Raw genomic sequence first — 18,888 nt, forward strand, 5'->3', positions numbered from 1 at the left:
TGACAGCTCCCTTTTTAGTTGACAAATAAACGTCTGCCAAAATTGGCAACGTGATTTTACGTGAAACAATTTACAATAAAAGTGAGTAAATGTTAAAGCTGTGAAATCATGAAATAAACTGTTTAAATGTAGTAAATGCAAGTATAAAAATTAAGGAAATGTAATTTAAATATAAATATAAAATGTGAAAATTTTAGAGAAATGAACTGTTGCAATTTGTATTAATCTTTTAAATATGTCCCGCTAAAAAATTCTGTTAAAAGATTTTATATAAGAAAAATAAGAAGTTCTTATAGCTGCTAATTAATGTGTGGGGTTGTCACAATAATATTTCAGAAGCTGACATCAGTAAAGGAGATTTTTGACATCGCATTGAACAAACTCCATTTTATACATTGAATTAATTACAACATTTTGGCATGTAGTTTCCTCCCTTTCCTGAAAACCCCTTTACTTCCTGTCCTTCAGTCGGGAGTTTAAACATTCCTCTTGTTTTCCGCAGGTTTTTGGTGCTCCCATGGGTCCAGGCGGAAACTCAGCGGGTGGTCATATGATGCCTGGCAACAGTCCGGGCATGAACTCCTCTCAGTTTATGAGCCAGCAGGGCTACCCCGAGCCCAACAAGGGTTACATGCAGCAGGGCATGTACGGACGGCCCAGCGGGGGATACCCAGCAGGACCTGGATACGGGGGAAGGTGAGAAACACTTGATAAAGGAAAGAAATACGTGTGTGTGATGATGATGTTGCTGTGTTTAGACTCTGCTCCTCGTGGGAGTTCTATGACGTCAGGGAGACAGCAGACGTCACCGCAGTGGGGGATGAGCGTGCTGCGTCGTCCCACCCCTGTTCTGACTCACGCAAACATACACGCGCTCTGGCGTCCCTTAAGATCAATTTGCATTGCAATAAATCTTTTGAATCACTGACTCGAAGCACTCAACGTCCCCCTTTGGCTCTGAGGACCACTCGCACAACACCGCGCTGTCACAACGATGTGAATAATCAGCCCCATTTATGCCACGTTATACAAACACGTCACGCCACCTCGGGTCACGATACCCAGCAGTGCTGTTAATCTTATTTCATGATAGAAATGAGATGGACTTTTTACGTTCTGAAGTCCTAACATGTTTGTCTTCTCTCTTCAGCTACCCCAATAACGGAGGAGGTTCCCTCGGGATGCCGCCCCATGGAGTCCGTCAGCCCACAGACTTCACCCAGGCGGCCGCTGCCGCTGCTGTGGCCGCAGCTGCTGCCACGGCGACGGCTACAGCCACAGCAACAGTCGCCGCGATACAGGAGAAGCAAAACCAGGAGCTGAACTACGGGCCTGTAAGTAGTTTTGCTTGATTGTGAACACAGTTGACCTTCGTTACGGTGACTGCACTAAAAGCCAAGGTCTTCTGTGTTTATACCACTAATGGCTAGAATACACTTCAAGACTTTTAATATCTGAACAGATTATACACTTGCAGACTTTTTGTAAGTTTCAGATAGAAACACACTGATAAAATCTGCAGACTGGCACAGACTTTCTGTCACAAGTCCAAACTGAAAGTCTCGTAGTATATTTTGGCCTTTTTAGTGATGAATTGTGCCACTCTGCTTTATATCCCTCATGTCTTTTTGTTGTTGTTAATCTGATCAGTGCGGTGCTCGATCTCCATTTGTTTTATGATAAAATAGTTTTCCTTTATGACACACAGTAACCTCTCTTTCCTTGTGCTCAATTCGCCCCCTGTTGGTAAAATGCAGATTCCCCAAAAACCGGCTTTAATTATAAAAAAGTTTTTTCCCTCTCGTTTTTCCAGCACGTCTCACATAGCACATTTCACATTCCCCCTGTCTGTCCGGATTTAGACGGCAGATGTCCTGGCCACACAGGCGAGACGGGACTTGATTGTTTACAGCGGTGACCTAGTTGCCGTTTTCCTTTCATGCCCAGAGCTTGTCAGCCATAAGTCATGGTAGCAGGCACTTCTCCAGCCATTGTTTCTCAACGCTGCTTTCTGATGGGTGTGGATCTCTGTTATTTTGCTTCGCAGATGGGTGGTGCTTCCTCTTACAACACCCAGTTCCTGTCACACTCTGGACCCCGTGGCCCACCGGGCATGGCCCCTTCCGGGATGGTTGGCTCAAGACCCCCTTCCATGGGACCCATGTACGGGCAGCAGGGCCAAAGATTACCCCAGCATCCGGTGTACCAGGGAGGCCAACAGGGTCCTCCGCGACACCAGCAGGGCCTGAAACGCCCCTACAACTCTGACGTGAGTCGTGATTCGCTATTATGCTAACCCAGTCATGCCAAACATCAGCTGGGAATCATAGCACAGCTTCTAGTCAGTTGCCAACTTAGTCAGCATCTAAAAGAATTATATGATATTCCTGACTGCTCCAAAAAATAGGCAGTGTAATTATGCTGTCTTTTAAGAAGCCTTATTTTGGTCGTATTCATCACATGTATTCTGCCTGAGTAAGGAAATCCCATAGTGCATTGCAAGCAGTTTAACATAGCTAGTAAAATTTCAATCAATTAGTTCAAACTGGATTTTAGTTTATATAATGAGCTCACATTGTGTATATACAATATGGAAATATGATAAAGATGTGCTGCTTTCTCTTTTTTGAAAGCAGGGATTTCCCGGACAGCAGTACGGTCCCGGGATGGGAGCCGGGGGCCCGTATCCAGGTCAACCCATGCAGTACCACGGTCCCGGGCCACAGCGGTCTGCCCCTTCCCCGTCTTACCCAACCCACAGAATGCCTCTCCAGCAACCCAATATGGGCCAGTATCCTGCAGGACCAGGAAACCCTGGCCAGTACTACAAGGTAAAAGAGGCTCTTTGTAAACTGCTGGGTTAGTAGTAGCCAATGTAAAATCAATGATATGCACTCATGTTGTAAGTGTGAATGACAGGTAAAGACCAGTCGTCTTATTCTGTTGGAAACTTTCAAACCCTTTACCTGGATATTGCAACACATTGTAGGCTGCAAACAATATCATGTTTCCAAAGAACAGGTTCCCTTGTGTGTGTATTCAGTGACAAACAAGCTGGCATTTTTAGAGAAACTCACTGCTATGTGATACTTACAAATACAGCAGTGAACTTTCAACAGGCGAATATTTTTGGAAGTACTGGTGAAACAAAACCCAATGCAGGTGGTTTAAATTCAGAGTCTGCAGTTACAGCGATAGATGATCACTACCGTCATATCACTGCGTTATCCCCAGAGACAGGGTTCTTATTACTTATAACATTTAGGCTTGCTTTCAAAATCTAGTCCACAATCCACATGCAATCCCACAATGCATTGTTTCAAGATGGCAGACACAGTGATTGGTGATCCAACAGTGAATTTTTGACCCTGTATTTGTGTGTGCTTTCTTATATGCGTCAGTTTAGATTTTGTTATTACCATCATACTAACGCAGAATTTTCTGTTGACATGTTTTGACATGTGAAGGTGCTGCTTACGTCTCAAATGGCTCACTAATGAGAAGCCATGAATGTTAGAATGCACCCTTATAAGCAGGGATTGGGTTGACTGCTGTACGCTTCATGTTGAAATACTTTTGTTTGTTTAACAGGCGGACCAGTTTAATGGACAGGGAAACAGTCACAACAGTCTATCATCTGGAGTGACAGGAGGCGGCTATAACACCTTTAACCAGGCCGCTGTCAACGGGGTTGGTATCTCCTCTCTCGAGTTTCACGTGTGTGTGTTCACGTGTCATAGTTCTGGATGAAGCTGCTTGTTAATATTTCACTTTTTCATGAGGCCTGTGGTCGGACTTTGACTGGTAAAAGTCCAAACTCCACCAAGCTAAATGTTGTTGCACAAATGTAATTATGAAAACAAGATTGTGGTGAAGATGCCAATGCGTTTAGTAACGTTTGCTTCTGTGTCTTGCAGCCTGGACGGGCGATGCCTGGATACCCCAGCTCCCCCCTCCCGGGAAATCCCACTCCTCCAATGACCCCTGGCAGTTCTATGCCCCCGTATATGTCCCCCGGCCAAGACGTCAAATCTCCCTTCCTCCATGACGTTAAACCCAACATCAACTCTCTGCAGCCCCCTTCGGGTAACGCATGACTTTACATCACTGCCAACACCCCTCTTGTTCTCTTTGTGGAATAAACAAAATTTCACAGTAAAGATAAAAAAATGTTCATTCAGCTTTCGTAATTTTTTTCAGTTTAAATTAGTAACATAAGCACTGATATTAATGTCACTCTATTCAAATTTACATCATCTACGCAAATCTCACCCAAATCTTTCTCCTGTCTGCAGGCAATCCTAGTGATGACTTGCGTCTGACCTTTCCTGTACGAGATGGGGTTGTGTTGGAGCCCTTCCGACTGGAGCACAACCTGGCCGTCAGCAACCACGTCTTCCAGCTGCGAGACTCTGTCTATAAGACGCTCATGATGAGGTGAACGTTTATGCTTGACATGTGTCTGTGATCATGGAAGTGTTTGTTAATGTTTTGTGTGGCAGTGCTGCAGTTCATGTTGATTGTTTTGTTTGAGCTCTGACGAAGTGTACAGGTGTGACGGCTGATGTGTGTGTTTAACAGGCCGGATCTGGAGCTTCAGTTTAAGTGCTATCATCATGAGGACAGACAGATGAACACCAACTGGCCAGCGTCGGTGCAGGTGAGCGTCAATGCTACGCCTCTCACCATCGAGCGTGGGGACAACAAGACGTCCCACAAACCGCTGTACCTCAAGCACGTCTGCCAACCGGGACGGAACACCATTCAGATAACGGTCACAGCCTGCTGTTGTGTAAGTGTCATGAGAGGATTGCGTGGAGTTTTACTTGTTTTGAACACTTGTGTTGAGTTTATTTATATGTGGTGTTCTCTCTCTCTCTCTCTCTGCAGTCTCATCTGTTCGTGCTGCAGCTGGTTCACCGGCCGTCCGTGCGCTCCGTTCTTCAGGGTTTGATGAAGAAGAGACTGCTCCCAGCGGAGCACTGTGTCACTAAGAGTGAGTGAACATCATAGCTTATGTCCGCTCACTGCTTCTGTGCTCTCCGTATCAATTCACCCTCTCTTCCTCCACAGTTAAGAGGAACTTCAGCAGCGGTACCATCCCAGGAACCCCCGGGCTCAATGGTGAGGATGGCGTGGAACAGACGGCCATCAAGGTCTCTCTCAAGTGTCCTATCACCTTCCGCCGCATCCAGCTTCCCGCCAGGGGTCACGACTGCAGACACATACAGGTGAGTCCTGACAGATTGTATTGAAATCATATCTCAGCGTCAAGCAGATCCGGAACACTCCAGGGTTTATAATATCCACAGCTGTGCTTGAAAATACTGGTGCTGGTTTGAATTCTGTTAGATGTTTAATTTAGGTCTTAATTTGGAGAATCATTGAGTTTGAGTGTTTGACCATGTTTTTCTCACAGTGCTTTGACCTGGAGTCCTACCTGCAGCTAAACTGTGAGAGGGGAACTTGGCGCTGTCCTGTGTGCAAGTAAGACTTTTCTCCTTTAACTTAAGAATTTATACTTTTCTTTTTCTCTTTTAAAAGACTGTGTTATTCTATATGACTAATAGAATAAACCTAAATGTTTTGTTCTTTGTTTCATTGCAGTAAGACTGCACTGCTGGAGGGACTAGAAGTGGATCAGTACATGCTGGGCATTCTCATCTACATTCAGAAGTACGTTTCTGTAACAGTTAGTTCCTCTAATAATGAAAATTTGTTCCAAAGAATGTTTTAGCATAGAAAAGTGCTCACTAGCGACTCATAAAATAACTTTTACACATGAGCTGAATGTTGTTGGCATGTCCACTAAAGGAAGTGTTTAATTCTTGCCTTCCATGTTCTGCGTGGTAGTGTTCGCTTTCTACAGGAATGTGCTTTTTCTTTCACTGGTTTAGTTCGGACTATGAAGAGATCACCATTGATCCAGTATGCAGCTGGAAACCAGTTCCAGTGAAACCAGATCTGCATATTAAAGAGGACCCAGACGGCCCTGCCCTGAAACGCTGTCGCACCCTGAGTCCCAGTCACATGATCCTGCCCAACGTGATGGAGATGATTGCAGCATTGGGTCCCGCCTCCTCGCCCTACCAGTCCCTACCACAAGGGGGCAACAGCAGCACACCTGATTATCCCAGCCAAGGTAAGATATGGTTGTGATGTGTCAAATTTGAAAGTTCAAGGGACCACAAGAGCAAGAGGATTATTATGGATGTGAAACATTTCACAAAAGGTAAATCTGTATTTTAACCTCACTTGTTTTTGTCATTCTGTTCGGCAGGCGGTTCGGGATATTCTAACCAGTCAGGCTTTTCGGACTTTCCCAATGCTCCAGGCACCCCCACCCTGGGAGAGTTTGCCTCTGGGCCGCCCCCTGTCTCCTACCAATCTGACTTGCCTAGTGGTCTCCTCACCCCTGAAAAACCAGTGGGACACCCCATGTCAGGACAGGTAAGTCTCATATAAAGGATCTGTTCTGTTTATAATAAAGTTGGGAAGTCATTTACAATTTACATGCATGTTGACAGATGATTTTATCCAAAGCGTTCCACTTATCGTGCAAAATGAGCTTGCGCCTTTGTTACCTGAATGTGATTTTGTGACATCTTAGTTAATGTCGTCTCTGTATGTTGTAGTGTGTAAGAGCTTTTCAGAAGGTTCTGAAGACGACAGCTTGAGCTAGCGTCTCTGTCTGTCATTCACAGCTGCTGTGTTTAAACACAACACAGGTTATTCTAAGCACTGTGCTACTTTTACTAATTCCTAACCATCTCTTTTTGTCTGTTTTACACACTCTATCTCCTCTAATAAAGATGTCCCACTCTAGTCGCATGGACCCTTCCCACAATCCCCTGCAACAGCAGCAGCATCAAGGGCTCCACAGTAATGCCAACATGGGTGGCCCCGGTGGACCCATGCATTCCCGCAACCCTTCCCAGAATCCTCGGATGCACACGGACAGTTTTGGGCTGGGGGGCGCCGGGGGACCCGGGGACATTCCAGAGCCTGCCATTGATGTAAGAATCAGTCAAGTGTTTGATTTTGTCAATTGAGTTTGTTTATCTTAACCAGATATCTGTTTGTTGCAAGCCAACGTGAATGTCTTGACATTCCGAATCCCATTTTTTTTCCAGCTTCTCCCAGAGCTGACAAACCCAGATGAGCTGCTGTCCTACTTGGGTCCACCTGACCTTCCTAACAACAGCAGCGATGACCTGCTCTCTCTGTTCGAGAGTAACTGAGTCCTATCCCATCAATCCTCAGCCCTGCGTCGCCGTCCAACAGACAGCCTCCCCTGCCCACTCTCGGCCCACCGCAGGGAGGCTTGTGAAGTTTAACAAATATCCATTTGCGTCTTTGCGCCGATTCCTCCTGAAGAACACAATGACTTGTGGGAAGGTGCAACGGAGGTCATTTTTTCCTGTGACGATGTTACTGTCCATCTGCTTTGCTGAACTCTGTCAAGATTTTATTGTGAATTTCATTTAGAAAGAGTTCCTTTCTCACGAGCTGCAATCTCAGATCATTTGTAGAAAGATCTCGCATCTGACTCATGTGCTGTAAATGACATTGTGTCTGTGTGGGGGGGGTTGGTTGGGACGGGTCCAGGCATCATTCGTTTCTCATCGCAGCAATCTCAATTAAACAAGGGACTAACTTTAGTACTGAACTTTAAAAGAACATGCGGGAAGCCAAAGCATCTCAACATTTAAAAACAGTTAAACTTGCTCGCATATACAAAAAACTTAACTCTCCTAATTAACAGGAAGACGTGTTTTTTCTTTTTTTGCCCAAAGACACAGAGCTAGCGTCACATGTAAATGACTTGATCTCAAATCTACGTGAAAATGAACTCAAGTGTAGCTTTTTCATTTTAATATATACAACCACATCTTAAGTCCGATCTTAAACAGTAGCGTTACAGAAATGCACTATTATATTTTTGCACACGTCAGGCCCTTAAGACGTTAGTAGGCTGTTTTTTTACAGCTTCATACAACAGAAATCCAAGGTAATTAATTTGTCTTTGTAACGCACACATTCAGTGTGTTTTGGCACAAACTCAAACTTTTTACACCACACCCTGCTTTCAGAAATGTCTGTTTGCCGTGTTGTTTTCCCTCAGCTTTATTTGAAAAAGAAGTCTTCCTCCCCTTTCGGGACGCGATGTCTGTGGGTTTCACTGATGCTGTTATGAGAATGCGTCAGAATACCTGACTCTAGTCGCACCCTCACTTTAACACACATTTCAGTTTCCCTTAAATATGCAAGTGAGAGATTTTGAGCAGTTGAAGAAACGTGACTGCAGAACTCTTTAAAATGACACCGAACTCAGACAGCCCAGTAGCAACTTGTTGACAGGTTATAACCACACAAACGCACACGAAGAGGGTAAAACGTGAGCGTTCTGGGACAGAAACTTTCCCGTAATGAGATTTGGACAAATCTGGGTGGGTAGCTAATGGGAAATGGACTGACATTTATATATCAGTAAACATTGGGATTCATGTGAAATATGTACAGATATAGTATTATTATTGTTGCAGATGTGAACTTTCTCTTAACCCCACGATATTGAAAAAAAGAACATTTGAAACACTATGACAAGAGCTCATGTCATGCTTTTCATTCCCCCATTTTCTCATTCAATGCTCGGAGGACGCGCAGAGGGGAGATAAGTCTACTGTTGTTTCTGGTCTTGTCTCATTTTATTATTTATCATCACTCTTCGGGCACTGTTAGCAAAGTGCAGTTTGTATATTAACAATACAGGAAACGTCAGGAGTCCTCAGATGTGCTTGTTTTTTTCTTTGCAGTAATTTGTGTATCATACAATTTTATCTTTTGATTATATAATTGTTATTATAATTATAAAGACAATTGATGGGCCTGTATGCATCTCTCTCTCTCGCTCTCTCTCTCTCTGTCTCTTTTCTGTGTTAACTAGCAGAGTTTATGGATTTGTTAGAAAGAGAAAAAGAAAATGAATTCGCCATTTGAATCTGTGACCACCATCATGAGAAACCTGGAGACCAGCATCATGTTCACTTGTTGATCAAACTGTTTAAAAAGATGTTTGACTTGTCTTGTGTCGGTGGATCATTAAGTTCTATCAATTGAATTAAACATGTACAATTGAAATCGATTTGTTTTTCTAAAGATGTGAAATATTTCCATTATGTTTTATAAGTAAAGACTTAAGCCACATTGAGTTTCATTGGCTTTATTTGAAAAGGAGCATCGGCACGGTGGGCGTGGCCGGAAAAAGGTGCGCTCGTCTAATAATGTTTCGGCCCCGGTGGACTTTTTTTTCTTCTGATACGCGGTTAAGTCGTAATTGAGTCCGTACTATTAAAAACAATATTGAAAACATTAGAAATAACCCGAAAAAATTTCATTCGGTTCCGTGCAGCAATGGCGCACTCACTCATCGACCAGCGCCCTCGCACTCGTACACACCCACGTTATTTCCCCATTGGCTAGAATCCACTGTCTGACGCCATTTCGACCGCGCTCGATAGGCTAATCGTGCTGTCAATCAAACGCGCATCCCGTAAATTATGCGGATGTGAGGAGGTTCGCTCGAGCGCGGCATATTGCTGTAATGCGTCCACCTCTGCCGTCTCTGATTGGATGACTCGCGCGTCAGTCAGCGGAACCACGTCTTCATAGGCTCCAATGGAGAAGCGCGTCTCCGGCCGCTTGTATATATCCAGTTATCACGCGTGTCCCGCTTCCCGGTGAACTGCGGCATTTTGTAGCGATCGTACAGTGACCGGCTCCTATTGAAAAGAAAACATCCGTCTGTGTTTTTGCATCATGGCCAACCCGAAAGTTTTTTTTGACATCAGCATCGATGGAAACAATGCGGGGAGGATTGTGATGGAGGTAGGTCACGTCAAGTGACAGAAGCTTCGTGGATCCCGGACAAAAATATAGGGATTTGAAATAAAAAGGGATTGTTGACGGTTTATTAACCTGCTGATTTGGTGATTTTTTTTTAAAGGGTCATGCATAAGAAACTCGATTATTCAACTCGTGCTCGCGATTGAATAAAGTATTGCGTGCTTCCCTAAATTAAAGCTGGATGCGTGGAGCGGATTTCCCGCGCTGAACTGCAACAACGTTGCGCGTGTCGTGTCAGATGTGATCGGGCGATATCGATGACACAGCCGCTTGTTCAATTGTGAATAACGAGCGCGTGAGTTATGTGCTGTCATGGCGCACGTGGATGTTTTTCACACGCACACCGCGTACAATCCACTGTACACTTATTTTTTTAATGGACGCCATTTTCACCATTTTTTTCACAGCGCAATATGCCATTTTGAAAAGGGAGGGGTTTCGATTGACACAGAAACTTCTTAGCTAGACTGTTTATGCATTTTTGATGGCTGTACTTCAGGTTATCCTTTAAAACGAATAAATGACGCTTTAAGATCTGCGTGGGGCTTTTTCTTTTAGTGTGTGCTCTGATGTATTAGAACTGAAGTGAACTATATGATGTAGTTCATGTTCGGTTTCTCCTGCGGCTGCGCTGCAGATTTCTTCCGTCTGCGCTCTTCGTGCGTGGCTGCGTATTGAAAGAAATGCGGAGCTCGTGCAGCAACTTCCTTGAGTTTCACTGTCCTCGTTTTGTTTAGTCTGGGACACTGCATCAGAAATAGTCCACGACTATCATATTAACATGAAACTTGGACATCTTCTTGAGCCTAATTCACTTCTGTCTTTTATTTTGTTGTTTTTAGCTGAGAGCCGATGTGGTACCCAAGACTGCTGGTAGGTTTTCTTGCATTTCTGAAATTAAACAAATCTATGACTTCAAGTAATTGATGGATTCATCCTAACAGAGAACTTCCGTGCTCTGTGCACCGGAGAAAAAGGTTTCGGCTACAAGGGGTCTGGCTTCCATCGTGTCATTCCACAGTTCATGTGCCAGGTAAGCCCACCCCATTGGAAAATAAAATCCAGACTTTTGACTTAATTTGTGGTCTTGCTGTGATGTAACACTCTGTTGCTGAAGGGTGGAGACTTCACCAAGCATAATGGAACCGGTGGGAAGTCCATCTATGGCAATAAGTTTGAAGATGAGAACTTCACTCTAAAGCACGATGGAAAGGGAATCCTGTCCATGGCTAACGCTGGAACCAACACCAACGGCTCGCAGTTCTTCATCTGTACTGAGAAAACTAGCTGGTAAAGAGCTTTGGTTGATTTTTATTTTCCCTGTGTAATTCTTAGACTTGGGTCTGCAGGTGTACATTTATTATTTAGGTTTCAGATGCATAACAAAGTTTCTTATGATGTCACAGGCTCGATGGCAAACACGTTGTGTTCGGGAAAATTGTGGAAGGGATGTCCGTGGTCGACACCATTGAGACCAAAGGGAGCAGCAGTGGCAAGTGTTCTGCTAAAATCACCATCGCCGACTGTGGCCAACTTTAATTCCTGCCAAAGCTCCACTCGACCCAATCATACACATTCCTCACAATATAGATGATGGTTTTTTTTATTGTCATTTCTTTTCTCAATGAGATGTGGTCCTGTTTTATGTATTCTGATGGTTCCCAGGACTCGATTTGTTAAAACATGGATTAAAGATGGATCAAGATTTCTTTCAACAGCTTTGTGTTAATCCTTTCCTCAGAACCGACACCTTTGTTGCTTGAGATCGTTTTGTTTTTGTAATCTCAAATCTAATTTGTTAACAAATTAAACCTTTGCTTTAAAAACTCTTTATCGTGATCAGAATTTGCCATCACTGCACTATAGTCCAACCAGTCTCTTGTGAAACCAACAAGGAAGTGACTTAAACTGCAATTCATCAACTGACCGCTAGAGACAGGCTCCAAAACCGAGCATATTCTCATTGAGGCCCATGTTAAAATGCCCGATTTTATAGCAGAAAAACATGTTTACAGCTTGGTACAAAAAATGTTTGTGTTCTCAAATATCAAATAACTGTTTCTTGAGGTGCCCTTCCCCGTCATCATCCCGTGCCCGTAATGAGAATACATGACCAGTGATTTTTTTTACAACAGCAGTGTTTTAAATAGGCAGCGATTGTTTGATTCCAGATGGAGAAGTCTTTCATATTGAAAAGGCTTCTTCGGAGTGTCCCGCATGCAGTGTTTTTAAAGTAGTTCATCCAGTAGGTTTTCTGAGCCGTGTGTTTGACCCAAAGCCGTGCTGATGGGGTTGTTGCACATGGGACAGGCGCATCTCACTTCCAGCCACTTGACCAAACACCTGCAGCAGACAGTGAGTCCAACATGAGAACTGAACACATTTACACTAAGATCTATTGGAAAGCGAACGATGTTCATGTGTTTTAAAAGTGGAATTATCATGACAATGGGCGTCTGCGTGAATTACCTTTTGTGGAAAGTGTGTTGGCACGGTAACACCCCAAGCTCGTCTTTTGTCCTAAAGTCCTCTAAGCAGACCGCGCACGTTAACTGAGAGGACGGACGAGAGGAAAAATCAGATCTTGAACAGCTAAAATATGTTTCAGATATTTTAAACGATCAAAACTTACCCCGTTTGCATGTAACAATGTTGTGTCATCTTTAAAAACAACCTGTATACATACAAATGACTTAATCTGTTTCCACACACACTTTTACGCCAATACAAATCAGTTTCTAAAGATCACTGTATACAAATATTGTAATAATATTTCACACTTGCCATCCTGTAACCGTCTCTCTCATTCCGAGCTTCATGTCTCAGTTTACTGTAAAAGGAACAGAAGATTGTTGACTTTGTGATGCATTGTGAGAAAAACTACATTGAATAGTGAGTTTACAATATGATTCCTTTAAATTCTTTGTTGTTCAGCCATCATGCTCTACATATGACCATCCGCACATACATGTGTAAAACACAAAGGGTCGGTTTCCCGCACAGGGCCGTAGACTAGTCCTAGACTAAAGTAAATGTTAGATCTGTCCAAATTGAAAACCGCTTGCACTGAAACATCCTCAAATACATCTGTGCCATTGTTTTGACTCAAAATACAGACAAGTGGTGTTGTTTTGTAAGGCATGATTGTAAAAACGACTTAAAACGAGCTAAGACCGTCTTAAAATTATTCCTGTGTGGGAAACCACCCCAAAGAGCACCGTGGTGGGGGTTTGACATAACATTAACCAAAAGCCTTTGGTCAAAAATAGCATTGTGGACAAAAAGCGTTGAGATACAATCTAGTAGTGAATTGTTTGAAGTAGGAAGTGCATGAGGTCAGAGGAAGCGCTTTGTGCTCTCAGTCGACTGTCAGTCTGTCACAATACACATTATTTACACTCCCATCATTACATACAATGACAAGCAGCAAGGTGGTTTTATATTTAGCCTGTTTTATTTATATTTAGGATTCAAGATTGAGTTACTATCCTTATCTGTTCAATGAGACATTTACACTTGCCTTATGAAGAAGCAGCAGAATATCACAGTTAATACAAAGACAAAAATCCCCATGCCAAAAACGACCACATAGATGTTGAGAGGAAGTTCCTGAGAGGTTACCGGAGGCATGATGCTTTCAATATCAATTTCATCTCCTGAGAATAAAAGAGCCCTGAAAACAAAAGACAACACGTTCACAGACACACGGGTTTATTAGATAAACACCTTCATCCCGCACGAATAAATAAATGTAGTATCTACAGTAATCTGTAGTGTACTGCATGTTCATTATACAACAGTATCTAGTAAAGTGAGTTGATAAACTGTAGTAGATACTTTAATTTACTAAAGTAAAGTTCATAAGCACTGTAGTATTTTTTAAGAAAAAGACAGACTTTATTTTAATAGACTTTAAATATAATTTAAATATCACGGGCTCAGAAAAACACGTTGAAAATAAGAGAAATGTGCAAATATTGTAGTTCGGTGTTATCTCACCATCACAGGCTGCGGGATGTCTTCAGTGTGTTTTCTTCATACTTCATGTTTCTCACGGAAACTCAAAATCACCGTTCAGATCTATTCAATCTACAGTAACCACGTGAATGAGTTAAACGTGTAAATAATAACCAGAAGGCATCGCGAAGATGAAATAATGTAACGGTCACACGATCCCAAATGTGCACAAAGCAGGACAATCTCTTAAGACCCGCCCAACGCGACGGGGGCGGGGCTAACAGCATCGGGCATGTTATAAACATCAAAGTTTCGTCAAATCCACTTTTAAATCGCCAGACATTATTATTTAACAGGAGCTGTTTGATGTGATATCATTTTGATTTATTTTGTTACAAATAAAGTTTAAAAAGAATATGGCTACATGTATCACGTTTTGTAACATTTACGGTCATTTGAAAAGTCATGTTCGGACAGGAATATTGACCCAGTCCAGTTCACGCCCTGCCGACAGACAGCTCACACACCAGACAGCATTACAGTCCACGTTTGCTCATGAATCATTCAGACGTAAAACAAGATGAAACACTGTCCCTCAGATTATCTTCTATAGAAAATTATTTCAATTAAAATAATCTGGTGTTGCCTAAAATCATTAGAAGGGTCAGCCAGTTATAACTCGCACACAAATTCCTAATAAATGACATAAATGCTTTGTGTTCCCAGCAGCAGTTATGTGTCAATATTCAATGGACAAACAAGAGTTTAATGAAGTTTCTTGTAACACCCCAGTGCAACATTCACATAACGTGACCTCAATAAGCATACAGCACCTAAATGTTTATAATTGTGCCCCATTTGAATTTAAATGCAACATTGATATTTTGTAATATAATACAATGACATATGACTATTTTTGGGTGACTGTTTACTGGTGAGCATATTCTTACCACAATAGTTTGGTTTAACTAATAAAAAACAAACAAACAGGTCTTCACAACATGTTTAATTGTTGAGTAAGTCAAAATGAACAGTGGCTACATTTTCTCAAGGTAAATCGCTGATACATTTTAGCTGCTTAAATGCCAAAGTACTGTCACTGAGGGTTTTCTGTAGGGTTGCAGATGTCCGCTTTTACAAACCTGATCAGTATTTTGAAGCTACTGAATTGTAACACTATTATTAAGACACAAATTGGTTTGTAGTTCAGTTCCCCCATGTGTGGACGGAGTCCTGGCAGTAGTTAGCTGAAGTCCAAGCTGTTGCGGAGTGGTTATAGATAAATACAATAAAACAAATTCACAGAAAAGACAAGAATAGTAGAACACTGTCATTCATACAGCTACAGATTGTTAGTGTACTGCGCTCAAGGATTCGCTGGATTTGTTAGTATGAGGATGCACCTTTGGTGTAGCTACCATATAATGCAATATCGAGCAAAAACAAGCGTACGTTCACACGAGTAGAATACTTCACATAAGCATTAATGCAGACATTGTAAAGCAAATTAAAAGTCAAGTAAAAAGTGCTGACGAAATTGAGCGTTAAAGGTTTGATGATGTCAGCAGAGGTCACCAGAGAGCTTCATTTCGATCACATTTACAGTATACAGCCCATGTGCACAGCTACATTATTCATTGAAAAACATCAACATACTTTTTCACAGTAACACTGCACCAATAATACAGAGGAAAAACTCTTTTTTTTAAATCTGAAAATATGAAAGGGTGAAAATATGGACTACTTAAAGGACTACTTCACCCAAAAATGAAAATGCTGTCGTCATTTACTCACCTTGGAGTTGTTCCAAATCTGTATACGTTTCTTTGTTCTAATGAACGCAGAGTAAGATATTTGGAAGAATGCTTATAACCAGACAGATCCCCCCCCCCCCCCCCCATTGACCACCATAGCATCTTTCTCTGCGTTCATCAGAACAAAGAAACTTATACAGATTTGGAACAACTCCAAGGTGAGAAAATGATGACAGAAGTATTCCTTTAAAGAGAAAGGTTATTTATTTACCTCATGTCTTTCCAAACCTGTATGACTTTCTTTCTTCTGCAGGAAGAGGATATTATGAAGAACGTTGATAATCAAGCAACACTGAATACCATTGACTTCCATTGCCAAAACCACAGAGACATTTCTAAAAAAAAACGTATTTTGTGTTTGTTTTAAGTGCATCGATAAATCAGCTTCATCTTTTTAATATAAGGCTAATCCAGCGAATCTTCTAAGCTGTTAATTCAATTGTTAAATATTTTTTACATGCTAGTGGTATGCTGAAGGACTCATTGAGAGACTTAATGGTGTCACTTCTTTCTGTTGGCCAAGTCAAGTAAAAACCAAGCAACAAGTGGTAAGAGTGAATAAGGCATTGCGCACATTTCTGGCGGTCCTGATGTTATAAGGCATCTCTGACCACAGGAGGACAGATATAAACTCACTGTATGTAAAGATTCTCTGCTCTCATTTGTCAGGTGAGTGCCTGGGCCAGAAAAGTTCAAGAGAAGTTCAAGCACTACCGGTGGGTTTATGATGGGTTTCGGCTGGAGCGCAACACGCTGTCCAGAGCGCTGAGCTGACGGAGAAAACCACGGTTCGGAGTGACGCCTCGGTGGTCCTTCACGGTTTTAATAGCCTCCACTAATGTCATGTTCTGGCGAATCATGAGGTAGGCCAACACCAGCGTGGCAGATCGACTCACGCCGACTGCACAGTGTACAAGCACAGTTCCTACAAAATAAAAGACCTCCTGTAAAAATCGTCTCCGGTGTAGCAAGGCATTGAGCATTATAAATATGATCTCACCTCCAGTGCTGTGAGCTCTGTGGATGAATTCAGCCGCGGGGTAGAAGTTTACACTCATGTCAAAGGCGGGTGAGTCGTGGGCTTCGATGCCGTGATACGTGATGTTCATGCCGGCGTAATACTCAGCCCCTCCTCTCCATTTACTCTGTGCGCAGTTGAGGATGTGTGTGATCCTGAGCTTTACCAGCTCTTTACGGTTTGAGGCAAAATCTCTGAAAGAAGCAGAAGAAACTGTGAAAATGCTTTGACAATAGCCACCAAAACACACTTCTAGTGATACTGATAATCTGAAGGGACAGAGAGAGGTTTATGAATTATGCTTTATGTATTGTTAATATATGTGTGTGTGTGTGTGTGTGTGTGTGTGTGTGTGTGTGTGTATAAACATAATCATGCCAATGAAGGATCTTAAGTTGAAAATGAAGAGACAGAGTTACTCACTGGTCACCTATGTAGAGTCTTGGCCAGACTTCATCAGCGTGGTTACAGGCGGTTTTTCCAGTGTACAGCAGACGTTCAAGTTCAGCAACAGTTAGTACAGGACATCCCTTCTCTGAATCCCGTCTGCTGGGAGATCTGGAGTTACTCCTGGACCGGGACAATCTGGACATGAAAGCCATCCCGACTCACCTGTACTCCCACTCTATTACTGTAACACAAACACACACATGCTTCAAAATCATGTGACTTTTGTTTACATACAGTTATCACGAATTAATGAACACTAGTTAATGTTAGTTTCAACATTTACTGATACACATTTTGTATTTGTTTACTTTAGTTAATGCATAATGAAAATAGATTAATTATATTGGCCTTAATATTAGCGAAAGTAATATTATATTTACATAATCTAATTATAATAATATAAACATTAATGCGTTGAACGTTACCACGGTTATAAAATCATATTTGAAAATAATGTATGTAATATCAAAACATAAATTGATTCACATATTGCTCAGTTGTAGATATAACAAGGAATATTGAACATTAATTAAAAGAAAATAACAATAATAGTATTTACTTTATAGTTATAGTTATACATATTGTATAAAAATTATGATTTTTTTACATTTTGTTACACAAATGGCTATGCCAGTTGTTTTTCAGTTGGGTAATATACAATGATTTATGTATTAGTGCTTGAATTGCTTCATATAAGAAAAATCAACATATTGAATGTAAACAAATGATTGGATAGATTGTCACGTTGAAACAGGCATAAAATGTACAAAGAAAATACACATTTGACCGTGACTGAAACATTTAAAGCATAAATAAAAGAGAAAACACGGAACAAACACTACAGCACGTCTACAATGGCAGCACAAAACCATCCACAGCTCCATCCACAAGTGCAGGAGATCTTCCCACATCTGTTTATCAAAGCTGTTCTTATCTATCCGTCTAAAATGACGGAATAAAACGCATAACGTCTTTCCACCCAATAGAATAAACAAACATTCATGAGCGAATCTCTCATATTTGCGGCCATTGAAATCGATCTTCAATAATAAAGACTTCATTCTCACCTTAGACGAGCGGTTTCGGATCTAAAACAAATCCTTTTAATTTCTTACGTAGCCTATTCCTGCGTAACAGAAGCCCATGTGTGCATGCGGAACATGCACGCGCACAGATGCATGTCATTAATGCATTCAGACCGCAGCTTACATGTGATGCATGCTGCAGTAAATGTCCTGTTTCGTTACATAAATACAAATGACTGATATCACAATATTGAGATTGTAATAGAGCGGTCCACGTCAAACGCATGCTGTGTTTATAGCGCCCTCTCTGTTATTGCAATGCACCTGCAGCAGTCATGCAGATGTTGCAGACAAACGCAACGCACAGACCATTGTCACAGGTTCTCGAATGCACAGACTAGTAAACATACATTTGAAGTATTATATTTTAACATGATAGAAGTAAAAAAATGACAAATACATAGTTTCCTTTTATTAACTCACCGGAGTCAGTTATACATAATGTATTTATGTGCTTATTTGAAAACTGGGAAGTATTAAATTTTTTCTTTTAATGAACATGAAGGAATTGAACATAAAATTCTATTTTAGGGTGAACCTTTAATGCTAAACGCATTCTGACAGACGCTTCCATAAATACTTGCGTCACTATTCAGCTCTGACCACTAATGGCCGCCAAAGTTCACAGATTACTTCAGGCTCTTCAATGAAAACATTC

At 41.8% G+C, this 18,888-nt stretch overlaps 4 protein-coding genes across 4 annotated transcripts in view; 2 read left to right on the plus strand and 2 right to left on the minus strand.

Moving 5' to 3' along the window:
* Positions 1-9,214, plus strand: part of zmiz2 (zinc finger, MIZ-type containing 2) — a 30,384-nt gene extending 21,170 nt beyond the window's left edge. The window contains exons 4-19 of the mRNA XM_079449049.1: positions 503-696; positions 1,151-1,334; positions 2,048-2,269; positions 2,637-2,831; positions 3,592-3,690; positions 3,918-4,086; positions 4,296-4,437; positions 4,582-4,792; positions 4,891-4,996; positions 5,074-5,231; positions 5,420-5,487; positions 5,608-5,676; positions 5,898-6,142; positions 6,281-6,450; positions 6,813-7,016; positions 7,134-9,214. Coding sequence (XP_079305175.1) covers positions 503-696; positions 1,151-1,334; positions 2,048-2,269; positions 2,637-2,831; positions 3,592-3,690; positions 3,918-4,086; positions 4,296-4,437; positions 4,582-4,792; positions 4,891-4,996; positions 5,074-5,231; positions 5,420-5,487; positions 5,608-5,676; positions 5,898-6,142; positions 6,281-6,450; positions 6,813-7,016; positions 7,134-7,241 — 2,544 coding nt within the window. The 3' untranslated portion in view covers positions 7,242-9,214. The remainder of the gene's footprint in view (positions 1-502; positions 697-1,150; positions 1,335-2,047; positions 2,270-2,636; positions 2,832-3,591; positions 3,691-3,917; positions 4,087-4,295; positions 4,438-4,581; positions 4,793-4,890; positions 4,997-5,073; positions 5,232-5,419; positions 5,488-5,607; positions 5,677-5,897; positions 6,143-6,280; positions 6,451-6,812; positions 7,017-7,133) is intronic.
* A 166-nt stretch (positions 9,215-9,380) lies between these two features.
* ppiab (peptidylprolyl isomerase Ab (cyclophilin A)) lies at positions 9,381-11,621 on the plus strand. Its single transcript, XM_079449066.1, has 5 exons — positions 9,381-9,888; positions 10,749-10,779; positions 10,851-10,939; positions 11,024-11,196; positions 11,313-11,621. The coding sequence occupies exons 1-5, from the start codon at positions 9,820-9,822 to the stop codon at positions 11,443-11,445; spliced, it is 495 nt and encodes a 164-aa protein (XP_079305192.1). The 5' UTR covers positions 9,381-9,819; the 3' UTR covers positions 11,446-11,621.
* Positions 11,495-14,118, minus strand: LOC306889776 (RING finger protein 122). The gene is made up of 6 exons (XM_079449067.1): positions 13,906-14,118; positions 13,427-13,579; positions 12,691-12,736; positions 12,539-12,580; positions 12,376-12,458; positions 11,495-12,249 (listed from the first exon to the last, which is right to left on the minus strand). Exons 2-6 carry the CDS (start codon positions 13,534-13,536, stop codon positions 12,135-12,137), a joined length of 396 nt encoding a protein of 131 aa, XP_079305193.1. The 5' UTR covers positions 13,537-13,579; positions 13,906-14,118; the 3' UTR covers positions 11,495-12,134.
* Positions 14,119-16,399: 2,281 nt separating this feature from the next.
* On the minus strand, positions 16,400-17,297 carry dusp26 (dual specificity phosphatase 26; the record flags this gene model as incomplete). Its single annotated transcript, XM_079449064.1, has 3 exons — positions 16,400-16,602; positions 16,678-16,889; positions 17,119-17,297. The coding sequence occupies 3 exons, from the start codon at positions 17,295-17,297 to the stop codon at positions 16,400-16,402; spliced, it is 594 nt and encodes a 197-aa protein (XP_079305190.1).
* Positions 17,298-18,888: the final 1,591 nt, after the last annotated feature.

This window comes from Barbatula barbatula (assembly GCF_947034865.1).
Source record: "Barbatula barbatula genome assembly, chromosome: 24".
NCBI lineage: Eukaryota > Metazoa > Chordata > Actinopteri > Cypriniformes > Nemacheilidae > Barbatula > Barbatula barbatula.